Here is a 12098-nt window from a genome sequence, read left to right on the forward strand (position 1 = left end):
CGGAAAAGCGATCCGCCAATTGCCTAACAACTGAGTTCCTACTACCGCTAGGCAAACAGAGGTGTGTGGAGTAAGGAAACTTGCCTAACGTTTCGGCCTGTCTGGAAATCGAAACCATGTCTCTCGTTTGCGAGGCGAGCGCTCTAACCACTGAGCTACAGGACTCCAATAGGCAACGTCGAGCACATGTGCACAACCACAACCTCCCAGAGGTCAGTTACAGTATTACTTGAGCACTGGCGGCTGATCATAGGCATGAACTCTGTTTCGAATTATACTGTATCTTAGTTTGTGTGCGTGTGTGTGTGGTGGGTGGGTATGTATACGTGATCGAGTCGTGTTATACTCTTGTGTGTGAACACGTCGTTCTGTATGGTGTATGTGAACATATGTGTGTGTCTTTGAGGAAAGGGGAAAGATATAGGAATTAAGAGGAGGATACATTGGTCTTATCAAATAAAAACATTGGTATACAAATAAATATCCCTCTTGTCCCTCATCCCTCCAAGATACCAGAAGATGAGGAGGACCATCAAACATGTAACGCAATGGGTGGACCTATTTTAAAACAACAGGCTGCCGAGCAAAGTCACTGACATTCATAACGACTCCTTGTGAACAAATCGATCACTTCCAATGGGTCTGATGTAGCTGCCTGCAGATCACTGCCCAATATCATACATACATAAGATTCAGCTTTCAGTGCATTGCCCTGAATACCTCCTCCGCATATTCCTCCAAGAGCCACACAGCCCCACCCACACAATGCTTTCAAACCTCCCACTACCCTCTGTCAGCAAGTGCGTTCCACCATAAGTGAGACAAGACAAAGGGGAGAAGGTGGGCAAATACCGTTTGACCCTTTACAGTGGGAAACCTGATCATACAGGGCAAATTCTGTTATAAACAAGAACCCAAACGTTTAATGGGTCAGGAGAGGGGAAAACATTGTTCTGTCATAATCACTGGCATGCTGTCCCACAACACTGTTTGTGATCTGAACAGTAGCATCCTGATTGCCAAGTATAGCAACGGTAACGTCGCTCTTATTTCTGGAACCATCAACCGTGTTTGACGTGCATGTTTGGTGCAAATCTTACTCTGTGAGGTGCAAAATGGCAATGCCTGGCGAAGCTTTACGGAATCGCGTTGCAATAGCACACACCTTATCCTCTGCTGTGCGCCATTCATATATGTGACACCACCTTGTTTTGTGTTGTTAGTGTGTTATTTGCGACATATACTTTGTGCTGTATTGTGTGTTAGTTGTCAGCCACGACATGCCTTGGTGTCCTATGGCACGTTACTTGTCATCCATCCATGACACACACATCACATCCTATGTTGCAAGTTTGTTATCGTCAAGCATGTTTGCATCACCCCAGTTAGGTACCAGGTTTATTTTAGGCTCATCACTGGACATGGTAACCTTTATGCTATGTCTTTATCAGGTGAAATCTCAACATAAAGAAACAATAAAAAGATTTTTCAGTACTTTTAGCCAACTGTGGCGGATAGACCCCAATATCGCCAGGGGAGGGGGTGCTGGGAATTGCTTTCACTGAAATCACCACAATATATCACAAACAACAACTTGCATTTATACAGCGCTCCTCACGCAAGGTAGCGTCCCAGAGCGCTTGACAGTGGTGGAAGCACAAAGCCAATTGTGGACGATTGACCTCAATATTGCCTGACCTGTCGTGTTACTGTCTTCCTGACTCTAGCTCATTGTTGTGTGATGTCCCTAGTGATGAGTGAAAAGACAACTACTCGTGGAGTCCTGTAGCTCAGTGGTTAGAGCACTCGCTTTGCAAGTGAGAGACCTGAGTTCAATTCCAGGCAGAGGGCGAAACCTTGGGCAAGTTTCCTTACTCCACACGCCTAATAATAATCCCTCCAAAACCAAAAACAATAATAAATTGGTCATTTTCAATCTATGACTGTTTGTGGGACATTGCTGTGCGCAATTTGGCTGCCGCGTTCGCCCACAAATATACAGTCAATTCACTTTACAGTGTGTTCTGTGAAGCGCTTTGGGACGTCCTCCCGAAGTGAAAAGCGCTATATCAAATGCAAGGATTATTATTATTATTACTCCCTCCCACTATGTGTAAAGCTGTAACAGGTAAACAGATTGCAAGGATCACCTAAAGGATCAAGTTTAAGGATTAGCGTCTCCCTGGACAAGTATTAGCCCTCTGTTTGCAGACGCACAAAGCAACCAAAGCGATCCATGGCATCAGTTTAATATAAAGTGGCTTCTTTGCGTTTCATGATAACGGTCATTTCCAACAGCGATTTGAAGGCACTGACCAAGGCAATTAATTCCTTAACACTCCTAAGCTACGAGGAAGAAAGACTAGTGGTACCTCGAGTCCGAGCTCCCTCTGGCCTGGTCCCGGGGGCTCGCCAGGTCCTCGGGCGAATCGTTCAGCACAGCTACAGGAGACTTGAGGAACACACTGTCCGACTTGCTGCTGCTCACAGTGCCCTCTGCTCTCCTCTCCAAATAGCCACTCGTTTCCAGCACTTCACTGGCGCTGCCCTCCAGGATCCCGCCGCGCTCCAGGAACTGGCTGCTCTCTTTGATGCGCTGCTGGATCAGAGGGGTGAGGGGCATCTCAAAGCTGAAGCTACTCTCACTCTCGTCCGTGGAGATCATGTCCAGGGAGTCCAAGCTGTTGTACCACGTGGCCTTCAGAAACTGCGATTCCATAATAGTCTCAAACTGAGAGCTGAAGATGTCCGTCACCTCAATCTCCGGGTCATTTCTAGCCTCCGACATCAGGGCACTGAGGAAACAAAGGTCAGGTTTATACCAGCAGGAAGCACAAGCGCAGGTCAATGACTCATATTCTTACGACGATGACCAAACAGATGGCCAGCCCTTCAAATACACCCAACAATTTGTGCCAGCAGCAAATACTTGTGACACATTCCTTGTCCACGACAGCTTCAACAACAACACATTCCACTTGTATAGCATCTTTCACGTCAGGAGGATGTCCCAAAGTGCTGGACAGTGAGGAATCCACATCCAAGCTGGTGGTTGGGATTAGGAGGGGTGGAGGGCGGGGAGTGTAGGGGTAGGAGGGCCACAGAAGGCTTGGTCGAAGAGGAGGGTCTTGAGATGGGTCTGGAAGGAGACAAGGGAGGGGGGGTGAGGAGGAGGGACGGTGGGATGGAGTTCCAGAGGGTGGGGGCAGAGAGGCTGAAGGCCCGCCCTCAGTCCACCCATCGTTAGATGTCACAGCAAAGGTTCTATGGATCTGAATGCTGCTGTCTAGACAGAACATTACCACCTGCTTATTCTCTGCTAACCCTCCACACTTACTCACATCAGTAACATTTATATCATGACAAAGGCACTGGAGTTAAGAGATCCATAGCAAAGAAACAAAAAACTTCTATCTCACGACCTTAAGAGGTTTCACATCGAAGTCGCAGCCATCCTACAGCACTGCTAAACGACTGAAACACACCCTGATTTCCTGCTCCTAGCAAATCTATCCACCTTAATCTTGAATCTATCGATATCACGGCCAAAACAGGTCAGAGAAACTTCACACAAGGCAACCAAACACCAGAGACCCCAAATTCCACCCGGTCTTCGCCCATCAGACCATTTTATCTAAAAAATTAAGATTGCGCAGAAATGTGGGATTTCTTAAATTCAGCCTTAATTCATCAGAAAATAAGAACATAAGAAATGCTAAATGAAAAAAAGACCAAGGTCCAATCTAGTTTGCCTCCCACCTTCCTGGTGGTCGTGAACTACCTATGCACCCATCATCTTATTTCCTAAAAGAAAACTATCTAATCTGTGTTTGAAAGAATCATCATTTCCTGCTTCAACTGTCTCCCTAGAGAGCCTGTTCCGCAGGTTTACTATTCACTCACCGAAGTAGTGTTTCCTTAGATTTGTTTTGAATTTACCCCTCTTCAATCGCAGGCCTTCATAGAATCATACAGCACAGAAGGAGGCCATTCGGCCCACCATGTCTGTGCCAGCTCTTCGAAAAAAGCTTTTCAAAATCAATCCCTCTTCCCCGCTCTCTCCCCATAGCCCTGCAAACTTTTCCTCCCCAAATAATTATCTACTTCTCTCTTAAAAGTTATTATTGAATCGGCTTCTACCACTCAATGGGGATCAGAAGCAAGGAGAAGCCTGGCTCAAGTTTCTCCTTCCCAGACCAGTAACTGTGAAGGATATTGTAGTGACTCCCCCTCTGGGATGTCAGCTAACCCAATCAGTCACCCGATGTTCTGAATCTCTGAGAACCACACCACGGGGCAGATCTAATCAATTGGGAAAAGGGGGTAGGGGGTGCTTTGTAAAGGACTGTTACCAACAGCAGCTCCCCCACCCCCACCTCGCACACCATGAATGACTCATCTCATCCACATCGTTCTCCATACAGCACTTACTGGGTGATAACAACCTAAGCAATCAGGCTATCTGAGATATTACACAACAACTTGCATTTATATAGCCCCCGTCAGGCAGGGTAGAGTCCCAGAGCATCCTTATAAGCTTTCTGGTCAGGAAATGTCAGACACTGCCTGCACTCCTACAGTGTAATGGAAATATCAGCTGACTGACTGACTAACATTTGGCAGATCTGCAATTCAGATTTTTTGAATGACTCACCCACATTTCTATCCCCGTTCCCCCCCACCCCGCCCCCCCCTCACCCCGTCCCCCACCGTTGTCCTCTCTCCTACAGGTGGCCACATCCTTTCTCCAGCTATAATTTCAAAGGTTATGTAGCGCTCAATAGAAACTTGGGGATGGATTGCCATTCTTCTTTTGAATCTCGGTGGATAGGCAAGTGTACAACAACAACAAACTACAATTGTATAGCACCCTTCACATTGGAAAGACGTCCTAGGAGGCTAGGACCACTGGGATAGGCTGGATCAATTCTTTGGAATGCACCAAGGTAGTAGAATATGGACACACACACTTCAGAAAGGGTCTCAATCTAGTTTTTGCCTTAAATGAATAGTTCCAACAATTCAAGATTATTTAAGAATTCTGCAAACAACCTGTTAAAACTCAATTTTAATTACAGAAGAGCACTGTATAAATGCAAGTTGATTTTCCGCAGTTCTTGGAAAAAGAATCGGCTTCCCAATTGGGAGTGAATTTTAGAATCCTGTACAATTCTGTGCTGCCTTAAAGACTGAAGGGACCAGCATGGAGAAAAAGGAAACAAAATCACCTCCGGGGGCAAAGTATTGTTCAGATACAGTAACCATGTAGGTGGAATACTTTTAACCCTCAGGGAAATCAAGTATATTCAACCCTTCCCTCCACAGCTAACATTCCCTAGTCAAGTAGAATAGAAATAACTGTATCCAGTGCAATAATTGCTATATTAGCCTGAGATGAACATTAGGAATACGGTATAAAGGAATATTCTTACGCACTGCATTGTTGAGTTTACAAGGCTGAGGGGTGATCTGATTGAGGTTTTTAAAATAATAAAGTGATTTGATAGGGTAAATACAGAGAAACTATTTCCTCTGGTGGGGGAATCCAGAACAAGGCGTTGTTAGCTTAAAATTAGAGCTAGGCCACTTAGGAGTGAAATTTGGAGGTGGTTTTTCGCCCAAAGGGTAGTGGAAATCTGGAACTCTCTCCTCCAAAAGGCTGTGGATGTTGGATCCATTCACATCTTCAAAACTGAGGTGGGTAGATATTTGTTAGGTCAGGGTATTCAGGGATACAGGGCAAGGAAGGGTAATTGGACTTGAGGCACAGATCAGCCATGATCTATAGAATGGCGGAACAGACTCGAGGGGCTGAATGGCCTCCTCCTGTTTCTGTTGTTCTCAATGCAACAGCACTGAGATTTCCATCATTTTACTTGATCTTGAATTAAACACAATACGTCAGTTTGCTGGCTGAATCCAGGTTGAATTTGTGGCCTATGGTCTTCCTGACTATCTTGGTGGGATTTTCGGGGTCTGTATTGTCGGTTAGAGACTGACTTAGGAGTAAAGTTCCAGTGTCAGACTCTCCCTGTGACCTCACATCACACAATATTACAAAATTGTTTTGGGTGAACGAGGCCATTTGGCCCATCTGATCTTGTCCCTTGCCGTAACCCCCATTACAACATCAATTCCCGGGCAGGGCAAAATGTTGGGCAAGTTTCCTTATTCCACACGCCTCTGTTTACCTAGCAGTAAAATAGGAACTCGGTTGTTAGTCGATTGGCAGATCGCATTTCCGGGGATAATAATCCCTAAAAAAAAATGTGGTCACTAAATTCACAACTGTTTGTGGGACACTGCTGTGGACAACTGGCTGCCTCGTTTCGCTCAGACATATACAGTCAATTCACTTTACAGTATATTCTGTGAAGCGCTTTGAGACATCTAGAAGACGTGAAAAGCGCCATATCAAATGGAAGGATTATTAGTATTATTATGAACTGCTTTTTAACTGAGTCCATACAATCTGCACCGGGATAGTCCAGTCTTACCGTCCAATTGTACCAATAGTAGACACACACGGGTCAATTTCACAGCCATTCTTAATGTGGATTAAAATAAACTAAAGCTGAACAAGTCTCAGCATCACGTAGACAACATGCACTACACACAGTCAAGCTCACACTTCTGCCTTTTCTGCATTCACTCGCTGTGTGATTGCAAGCATCATACTGTCAAACAAGCTCCGGTACTGTACACTATTAGTAATAACACACCTGCCTGATCTTCTGAATTTTGTAAAATAAAAAAGGTCCTTTCGTCAACTGCGTTCAAAGCTGATCCCAGACTGGCAACTATTGCATGGTTCAACTCACTGCAGAACACTGCCTCTTCCCCTAAGCCTTCTAATCAGTTCCAGCTAACAGTGCAGAACAAATAATACTGTAGTTTAAATTTAGTATTTAACCTTCTACCCTCAAATAGCAAATCTTGCCTTCAAATTTCTATCTCTTCAGAGCACTTTGAGATAAAGGGAAGTCTTGCTCTGAGGAGCAAAGACAAAACAAGTCTGTCTGCAGATCTGGAAACGGGATGGTTTTATGTAAGATGAGGTACCTTTCTATCCATTGGAAAAGTCACCATTTTCCACAGCTCGATCATTTTGGACACCTGGCTTGGCAAGAGAAGGAGCTTTAGAGAAGGGACTGGCTTTATAATAAGAATAATAATCCTTGCATTTAATATAGCGCCTTATCACATCTTTGATAAGTCTCAAAGCGCTTCACAGGATATACTGTAAAGTGGATTGACTGTATTTTATAAGCAAAACGAGGCAGCCAGTTGCACCCAGCAGTGTCCCACAAGCAGCGTGGATTAAGTGATCAAACTATTATTATACATTTATTTTTGGAAGGGAATATTACCCCCGGAAAGCGATTGGCCAATCGGCTAACAACCGGGTTCCTACTAACTGCTAAATGTTGCCCAACGTTTCCCTCTGCCTGGGAATCAAACCCAGATCCTCTCACTTGCAAAGCAAGTGCTCTAACCATTAAAGGGTTCAGGAAGGGTCAAAGGAAATAAAGCAAAAGAGAGGCTGAAACAGAAGCATGACAGAACAGTAATGACTACCTCCACAGTAACTGATGACAGGCCATTGAGTGAAAGACGTGTAGCCCCAACATTCAGTCAACCTGCCTATCCTAAGTGCTCCAGTGGAGTGAATATAGTGTTACATAACTCCAATCAGAGATGCTAGTCAAAATGTCTCAGAAATCAGCAGCAGCTCCACAAGGGACATAGCAGGCCTGACATGGATGGGTTTTTGCTGGAAAGTTGAGGGCATCTGTCAGACAGGGTAAAAAATCCTATAATGTCACTGAGTGGTTTGCAGATTCTAAGCTCATACCTTGTCTGTTTAAGATCCAATGTTATTAATGCCAGCTGCTGCATTCATAACATTTTAGCAAAATTCCAGTGATTTTTAACCTGCTCCTTGTGTTAAATAGCTCATATATTCTGAATATTAATTGCAGATTGTGTTACTATAGGTACAAAGCACCTTTGTCCGACTCTCCTGCTATATACAGACAGAACAGCATTATTTCCTGTTACTTTACACTCTCTAAAGACCACATTTCTTATTACAGTACACACAAGGCATATTCTCTATGAAGGTTTTAGTTACATGTGTATTCTGAGCTTCTATATCCAGAGTGAAATGGTGATTTTCCATTATTATTAATACCACACGGCTGACAAACCTACCATATCAAAAGCTGGTCTGTTACTACAATAGATGACATGATGGGATTTTTCTTACAGTACATATGAAAACAAGTAATTCCCCATTACGATATACTGAGCATACAGATCATCAACTGCCATCACTGTATGTACATACACATCACCAGCTTCTGTGACTATACATACAGATTACCAGCTCATGTCACCATATATACACAACCCTCCCTGCCTATCACTGTACATAAAACAAAATGTAATCTATTTCTACATATAAAGTGCAGCATGTCTGCTTCCAATGGCTCAATGGTAGCACTCTCGCCTCTAAGGCTGTGAATTCAAGACTTAGAATCACACAGTCTAAGCTGACACTCCAATCTAGCGCTGGGGGTGGGGTTTTATTGTCGCAGATGAGACCTTAAACTGAGGTCCCATCTACCTGTTCAGGTGGACAACAAAGATAATAATAATAATAATCCTTGCATTTCCAAACGTCTCAAAGCGCTTCACAGAATATATTGTAAAGTGAATTTACTGTATATTTTGTGGGTGAAACGTTGCAGTCAATTACACACTGCAGAATCCCACAAACAGTGGATTGAAGTGACCAATTTATTATTGTGCTTTTTTTTCTCTCGAGGGATTATTATCAGGAAACTTGCCGAAGGTTTCACCCTACTGGGAATCAAACCCAGGTCTCTCGCTTGCGAGGCAAGTTCTCTCACCACTGAGCTGCAGGACTCCACTATTGATTGGAAGATACAAAGGGAATCCATCCCAAAGATGAATTTATATCAGTATTCTGGATTTATGAGATCCCAAGACCTATTCCAAAAGAGAAGGGTGTTCCTTTTAGTTCCTCCTGGCCAACAATCCCTCACATAAAAATTGATCCATCACTCCATGGATGAAGTGTCCGTGAGACATTGATGTGCACAACTGGCTGCCACATTTCCACAAAATACAGTGAAAACCATTTTACAGTATGTGAAGAACTTTGAGCCGTCTCGACAATATGTTAAGGCACTTTATGGACAGAGTGAGTGACGTGGCAAAATGCATCTCTTTGACAGTGTGGAGTTCAGTAGCACCTGCCTCACAATTGAGAGAACTTGGTTCGATTCCCGGCAGGGCGAAATCTTAGGAAAGTTTCCTTATTCCACACACACGCCTCTGTTTACCTAGCAGTAAGTAGGAACCCGAATGTTACTCGAATTAGCAGATCACTTTTCCGATAATGCGTTCCAATAAAAAAATAAAAATAAAAATTTGGTCAATCTTTGTAGCTTATTTGTGGTACACTGCTGTGCACAATTGGCTGCTGCGTTTCACTCACAAAACCCACAGTCACTCAACTTTACAGTATATTCTGAGAAGCATTTTGAGATGTCTTGAAGACGTGATAAAGCGCTATATCATACGCAAGAATTATTATTTATCAAATGCAAGGATTATTATAAAATTGCATATAAGATGCAGTTTGGAAAAATCTTGAATTGATTCTTAATCTTAGAAACTAGTTTTCCAGGAGACCATTAAACCATATGGCCTCATAGGAGGCCATGTGACCCATTGTGTTATGTCAGATTCTGCAACTCCAATGAACAGAATACAATTGAAACTTATCCTAGCGCTTTTCACGTTGGGAGAATATCCCAAAGCCCTAGAATAATAATAATCCTTGCATTTGATGTAGCACCTTATCATGTCTTTGAGACATCTCAAAGCGCTTCACAGAATATATGTAAAGTGAATTGACTGTATATTTGTCGGCGAAATGCGGCAGCCAATTGCACACAGCAGTGTCCCACAAACGGTCGTGGATTGAGTGACCAAATTATTATTATTTATTTTTGAAGCAAGGAGGGTTGGAATATAGGGAACCAACAGCAGTGCAACAATTTGCAGCATAGCATAAGAGTGCACCCACCATTGGGGATCAGAAATACAATGAACCTCACATAAGTTGTATGAGTTATGTCAAACTTGTGTAGAATATAAATTCCCAAGCAGGACATGGGCAGATGTACGATTTAGGGGATTATACGATTTAAACAGATCAGACTTTTACTGTATTATATAAACCTGGGCCCACATTGCACAATATGCTCGGCGACACTTCCTGAACCGATTCTGTCAGCACATTGGAAAGGTCAACTCAATTCATTCCAAGGTGCAAAATCGAAAGGCGTTTTATGCCTCCTTTTTTGTTTTACCATCATGCACTTTTAAACCTCTTTTAATTCACTGCAGATGGCCGTTGAGTTACATTCAAGAGCAATACAATCGATTGGAAAAGATAAAATCTCAATAGAATTACTTTGCTTTTCCTCCTGTGGATGGTCCACCCTCCATACTCTGTTCGCTTTCTCTTGCACTCACAAACACGTCCTCGTCAGTACTCCTGTTTTCTGACGAAACGTTACTTAGAGGCACCTTCGCGCCTTCACCGTTTGCCTTTGCATCCTCCTCAGCCTTGAGATGCAGTTCGAGCCCAGTGTCTCTCTTGCTCACGGTGTTTACCTCTGGATTCTGCTCCACCATTTCCCTGAGTCGAGGCACTGGGAAAGATGACATTTCATTGTCTTTAACCAGCGCCTCGGACAAAGAAATTCCACCTTCCCTCCCTTTCCAGCCTTCCTTCACATGCTCCACATGGTCATCTGTCCGAGCATCCTCTGGTAGTACCTTTTTTGCTCCATCCACGTGGCTGTCGTTCTGAGGAGACTCCAGCAGCATCTGGCAACAGCCTTCTTCCGCAACCACGACTGCTACGAATTTAGTCACCAACTCCGGTGACTGACGGACACTCTCGACTATCTCTTTGTCGCCGGCGGCTAGCTGCTCCCCTCCCACTCTGTTTGCTGTTACCTTTAGGAGGTTATTCTCCAGAGGTGTGGCGGTTTCGTTAGGAGTCGTTTCTTTGTCCGGCGACAAAGTCTCAGCCTGGTGGCTCTTTAGAGCTGAGAACATGTTGGCCGTTTCATTGACTGTTGTATTGACAAATATTTCAGCATAAGTTTGTAGACCTGAATTGGTCACGCGTGGAACTGTTTTACTTTCTTCCTCTGAGGAGCCTTCTAAGTCACTCATTGACTGTCTCGTGTCAGTCTCTGTCAAAAATACCATACTTTCCTTATTGTCCACAATTGCTGATGTGGCCTGAGACGTGCTACTGCATTTCCACTTGCATTGCGTTTCCTTTGGCGACAACTCAGTTACAGCCTCCCCTGCAGTGATCTCCAACCTTTGCACTGCAGCCACCAACTGGAACGAGTTCTCCTCTTGGACCCCATCAACCACGTTTTCAAGCTCGGCAAAGGGTCCGTTTGCTATACGGTTCTCCTCCTCTGTAGATTGGAGGCAATCTGCGGGGAAACAAGAGTAAAGTGAAAGACACTGCTGGACACTTCCCCCAAGAGTTCATTGTGAACGTCAGTGCCAGTTCGACAGCATTTGCATTGTTCAGGACTCCGGGAGGCCATCTAACTCGGCAAAATGCACCAAGTTTAGGACGTTTAAGTTGCAGTGGAAAGTCTTATAAAGAACAAGGTGTACGCTAAGGAAATGTAGGTGCAAGGCAACAATTAACTCAATGATTCTGGTGTCATCCCATTCATATCAATAACCCAGAGATGCCTCGTGTTTTTTTCGAGCTCGTCCAAGGCTCGGGTTTGAGTTACCAACTGGTGCTGTTAAACTGCTGCAGGAGAGTACACAGATGTAGTGAAAGGTGTGGCTATGGGAGGGCGATAAAGTGACAGTTTTGCTGCCGGGCGTGAACCTGTGTACCGTGGATTGGCTGGCACATTACTGATGCAAAGGTATTCTTTAGCAACAGGGAAATTCAGAAAACAATGCACGTTGCAGAGGTTTAGGCTGCGTTGTAAACCTAAAGAGCATGGAAT

At 44.1% G+C, this 12098-nt stretch overlaps 1 protein-coding gene across 2 annotated transcripts in view; it reads right to left on the minus strand.

Annotated features, from left to right (window-relative positions):
• The window catches only part of psd3l (pleckstrin and Sec7 domain containing 3, like), a 217391-nt gene that overhangs the window by 137312 nt on the left and 67981 nt on the right, over positions 1-12098 (minus strand). For both annotated transcript variants that reach the window (XM_007908594.2, XM_042336805.1), the window contains exons 3-4: positions 10511-11558; positions 2373-2795 (exon numbers count right to left, since the gene is read on the minus strand). In XM_007908594.2, the coding sequence (XP_007906785.2) occupies positions 2373-2795; positions 10511-11558 (1471 nt within the window). The remainder of the gene's footprint in view (positions 1-2372; positions 2796-10510; positions 11559-12098) is intronic.

Source organism: Callorhinchus milii, unplaced genomic scaffold (assembly GCF_018977255.1).
Source record: "Callorhinchus milii isolate IMCB2004 unplaced genomic scaffold, IMCB_Cmil_1.0 Scaffold1, whole genome shotgun sequence".
Lineage (NCBI taxonomy): Eukaryota > Metazoa > Chordata > Chondrichthyes > Chimaeriformes > Callorhinchidae > Callorhinchus > Callorhinchus milii.